At 40.3% G+C, this 5,350-nt stretch overlaps 1 protein-coding gene across 1 annotated transcript in view; it reads right to left on the bottom strand.

Annotated features, from left to right (window-relative positions):
* Positions 1–5,350, bottom strand: part of MYO16 (myosin XVI) — a 449,416-nt gene that overhangs the window by 376,700 nt on the left and 67,366 nt on the right. Inside the window, exon 3 of the mRNA XM_005884469.2 lies at positions 3,119–3,189. Coding sequence (XP_005884531.1) covers positions 3,119–3,189 — 71 coding nt within the window. The remainder of the gene's footprint in view (positions 1–3,118; positions 3,190–5,350) is intronic.

Raw genomic sequence — 5,350 nt, forward strand, 5'->3', positions numbered from 1 at the left:
TTAATTTTGTATCCTGCTACATTGCCAAATTCATTTATTAAGTCTAATAATTTTTTGATGGAGTCTTTAGGGTTTTCTATGTACAGTATCATGTCATCTGTGAATAAGGACAGTTTTACTTCTTCTTTTCCAATTTGGATGCCTTTTATTTCTTCTTCTTGTCTGATCGCAATGGCTAGTACTTCCAGTACTATGTCAAACTGGAGTGGTAAGAATGGGTATCCCTGTCTTGTTCCTGTTCTTAGGGGAAATGGTTTTAGTTTTTGCCCAATGATTATGATGTTGGCTGTGGGTTTGTTATATATGGCTTTTATTATGTTGAGGTATGATCTTTCTATTCCCATCTTGCTGACAGTTTTTATCAAGAAAGGGTGTTGGATTTTGTCAAATGCTTTTTTTGCATCAATTGATATGACTATGTGATTTTTATCTCTCAATTTGTTTATATGATGTATCATGTTTATTGATTTGCATTTTGCTTTCAAATTAGTGTTTTTGCTTTTGCATATATCTTTTCAAATTCCGAAGTGGAATTGCTGAGTACTATGGCAGTTCTAATTTTAATTTTTGGAGGAATTTCCATACTGTTTTCTGTAGTGGCTGCATCACTTAACAATCTAACCAACAGTGCCTCGGGGCTCCCTTTTATCCACATCCTCGCCAACACTTGTTATTTTGTGGACTCTTGGATGACAACTTTCTGACAGGTGTGAGGCTGTATCTCACTGTAGTTTCACTTTGCATTTCCCTGATGATTAGTGACATTGAGCATATTTTCATATCTACTGTCCATCTGTACATCTTCTTTGGAGAAATGTCTATTCAGATCCTCTGCACAATTTTTAATCAGATTGTTTTTTTATATTGAGTTCTATGAGTTCCTTATATACTTTTTATATTGTCTTTATCAGATATATCATGTGTGAATAACTTCTCCCATTCAGTAGGGTGTCTTTTTATTTTGTTGATGGTTTCCTTCACTGTGAAGAAACTGTTTAGACTGATGTAGTACCAGTTATGTATTTTTACCTTTGTTGCCCTTGACCATGTGGTTCAATATTTTAAGTTACATGAAATTCCACTGCTTAAATCACAGTCTTTATGATAAAACTAGAATTCCCCAGGTAAAAGAAATAATATTGCTTACTTCTAATGTATTCCACTTAAGCTTCACTAAGGCCTTCTGCTGTCAAAGAGCGGAATGAAAAGAATTTGCTTTCACACTCCATTCAAGAAGGTTTTGTTACCATCAGGAGCTCTTTGATAGCTCATTTATTTAAGGCCATAACAAAACCCTGGATAGCATTTTAGCAAAGCTTCTGGGATTCAGTTTTCAACTCCATAAATATCATACTATTTTAAAGAGTTAAATCTGAGTTTCCATCTATATTGCTCTCACGAGACTAAATTTCTGGTTTCTTATATTGTTACTTGTTGACATTATTTCCCTTCTGTCTATAACAGTATCTGATACCTGCCTTAGGTTTGATACATGAATCATTTAGCGAAGGGTAAGTAAACAGACAAATTCAGATGTATTTATTAAAAATACACTGAGTGGCCAGATTATTATGACCGGCCAGATTATTATGACCACCCCATCAGTACAATGAAGTGAATTAGTTATGGAAATCATCTATATATATAAAAGCCTAATATGCTAAGTGTCTGAGCGGTTGACCGACCAGTCACTATGATGTGCACTGACCACCAGCGGGCAGATGCTCCGACCAGTAGGTTAGCTTGCTCCTGGGGTCTGGCTGATTGGGACTGGGCTAGACGGGCCGGACATGCCCTGGAGCCTTTTCACAGCCCCTCCCGCGGTCCCTCCCCAGCCACCAGCTCCAATCGGCTCCAATCAGGACTGGGCGAGATGGCCCTGATTGGCCCCAATTGCCAGCCAGGCAGAGGGACCCCACCAGTGCATGAATTTCATGCACAGGGCCTCTAGTAATAATAATAAAACCTTGAGAGTATTTGCTTAGGAAGTTTTCAATATTCAGTATTTTTGGAAGTGTCAATGAAGTACTGATGGGGTGGTCATATTAATCTGGCTGGTCATAATCATCTGGCCACTCAGTGTATAGATGGTAACTTTAAATTTTATATGCCAAAAAAAATATAATGGAATATAGTGGAAATGCAATATAGTGGAAATGGTTAATCTCCAACATAAAAGTTCTTGTGGCACTTCCAAGAGAAATGTCCTACAAAAATCTACCCTTAGAGTCAAGTACTCACTGAATAATAACTGAGTTAAATAAACAAAACTGGAAAAATCACAAAGATTTCCACAGCTTATCCTGTTGCCTCACACAAACATAGGCTGCCTTTTTCTCAAAGACCTTGACCCTAGAATACATAATTAGAGCTTAGGTGCTGTAATGTGGAATGCCTAAAACATAGGGCAAGCTGCAGAGCAACCTCTCACACTTGACATTTTAGATGGTTAAATTGCCTTTTTCAGTATTTAAGTCATTTTGAAACCCTGCAATTTTGTCTTTCTGGCAACCTGCAATTTTTCATTTGTTTTTATTTACTCAGTACCCCAGGAAAAGGAGGCTCAGCCCTGAGAACCATGTTCCTTCGGGCATCACCGGGTTTTCTTACATGTATTTCAAGTCCGTCTTCCCCCTTCATCTATGTGTAACAGTATACAAATGCAATATATTTGCATTGACTCAAGAATTAATAAAGTGTTTCCCATCTAGCTTATCACTTTAATCTCCTCATTTTGTTCCAAAAGAATGAAAGTTAGTTTTGTTTACATGTATATGAGCTGGGCCACAAGCAAAGTATTGTTATTTGGAGCAACAAAAACAACAAAAAATACTCTGTAATTGATACAATATTCTCTTGCTTATTTGTTGAACACTATTCATTTACAAAATGAATCTTCTTTAAGGCAAAGACTCTGACTCCATTTGCTAAGTATTATTTATAAACTATAATGCAAGTAATTCATAAATATAAATGTATTATCAAATACTTTTAATTTGAAACATCCTTTTTCTGATTATTTGTCAGATGTACATCTTGCTACTGAGTTTTGACCCCATAATGGAGTCTCCTTGTCTTTGGTGTCACCCACACTTATATTGGTCATCACAGTTCTTACCAGATGGAGCAAGGACCCTCCTGAGGAAACGGGAGTGTGGGGGTCCACCCCCTCCTTCAACAGTCGAAGCGCTGAAAGAATGAAAGAGGAGAAGAGAATTACAATACATCTTTCTTCCACACACTGACCTAAAAGGTACAGGATCAACTGCAACCAGACATCACATGGTACATCTACTTGCTGACTTGGGTATCTTCCATCTCCGCCATTAGAAAAGTCCAGGAAGGCAGGGTCCTTGGAAGGAAAAGCCTTGGAAGAAATCGTAATAACCTAAGATATGCTGGTGGCACCTTCTTACTGGAAGAAAGTAGCAATGACTTGAACAACTTCTGATTAAAGTGAAAGAAGAAAATGCTAAGCAAGACTGCATCTGAACATCAAGAAGACAAAAATCATGACTACAGAAGCAATACAAAACTGTGTCACAGACACTGAAGACATTGAAAGGTTTAAAGATTTTGGTCATCTTGTTTCAGTCATCAGTTCAAATGGAGATGAGAGCCAAGAAATTGAGAGACGGCTGAGACTTGGAAGGCAGCAATGGAAGAATTGGGGAAGATCACGAAGAGCAAAGATGTGTCATTAGAGATCAAGGCTAAGATCATCCACACCCCCATGTTGCCAATAACTATGTATGGAGAGTGGAGTCACCATGATGGGATTAGTGCCCTCACAAGGAGATGAAGAGTTGAGAGCTCCCTCTCTGGCCACGTGAGGACAGAGGAGAGGGCATCCATCTGTAAACCAGGAAGACTGGTCTCACCAGGGGCCATATCTATTGGATCCTTGATCTTGGACTTCCCAGCCTCCAAATTGTGATAAATAACTGTTTGTTGTATAATCCCCCCAGTCCACAGCAGCATGAGCTAAGTCATAAGAGAGGGTCCAACAAGGGCTAGAGAGGGTCTCTTGCTCTCACTTTCTGTTTAAATGTAGATTAAGGATCATTCCAGAGGGGTGGCTGCAGTGAGGGTGCATGTCTTTGCTGCTGGGTTTAAAGAATGGACTACCCAGCTGTGGCTTAATGGGATTGCAGAGAGAGGGATCTAAGGCAGCACTAACTGCCAAGGTGGGGCTGAGCCACCATGTCCAGGGAATCCAGTTTATAAAGTGCAAAACATTGACAGTAATCTCCACAGAAGCAGGGTGGACCATAGCAATGTGCTGGGAATGCTCAAGGACAGATGGAGATGAAGATATAGATGTCTAGATGTGGAGATAAATGGATGGGTGGAGGGAAAGATAGATGGATAGACAAATATATGTTTATGAATGTATTACACATGTTATTGATATAAAGGCTGTGTAGTTCACATTTTAAAACATTAATTAAATATACAATAATAATTATTATAAATTCCACATAGCCAACTGATTCTCACAAAATGTTAGTGGTTTTGTTTTGTTTTTTAATTTTACTGAACTCTTGGATCCACAGGCAATCCATGGGTACAATTAATGAATGTATCCTTGATGTCTGGTTGATATTTTCATTGACATTAAAGGGTAAGAGCCAGAGGTCCGAAACTATGGGCATAGGCAACAGGCTAGATCCAGCCCTGGCCGGTTTTTGTACAGCATTTGAGCGAAGAGTGACTTTTACATTTTTAAAGGATACATAAGAAATAAAAAGCAATAAAAAAAATTCAAGAATACTGTGCACCATAGATTCTGCATAGCCCCTAAAGTTTAAAATATTTACTATCTAGCCCTTTACAGAAAAACTTTTCTGAGCCCTGAATAAGATTAAAGTGAACCAATGAAGTATGTCAGAACATTATTTATTTACTAGTGGCCCGGTGCACAAAAATTTGTGCACTTGAGGGGGTCCCTCAGCCCAGCCTGTGCCCTCTCGCAGTCTTGGATCCCTCGGGGGATGACCACCTGCTGGCTTAGGCCCGCTCCCCAGGGGATCAGGCCTCAGCTGGCAGTGAGATATTCCTCTGGCAGCCCGGCAGCCCTCGGGGGATGCCCATTTGCCAGCGGTGAGCAGGCCTACCTGCAGTCAGACATCCTTAGCGCTACTGAGGAGGCGGGAGAGGCTACCGCCACCACCGCTGTGCTGGCAGCCGTCAGCCATCAGCCTGGCTTGTGGCTGAGCAGAGCTCCCCCTGTGGGAGCGCACTGACCAACAGGGGGCAGCTCCTGCATTGAGCATCTGCCCCCTGGTGGTCAGTGTGTGTCATAGTGACCAGTCATTCCCAGTCGTTCTGCTGTTAGGGTCAATTTGCA

Source organism: Myotis brandtii, unplaced genomic scaffold, assembly GCF_000412655.1.
Source record: "Myotis brandtii unplaced genomic scaffold, ASM41265v1 scaffold83, whole genome shotgun sequence".
Lineage (NCBI taxonomy): Eukaryota > Metazoa > Chordata > Mammalia > Chiroptera > Vespertilionidae > Myotis > Myotis brandtii.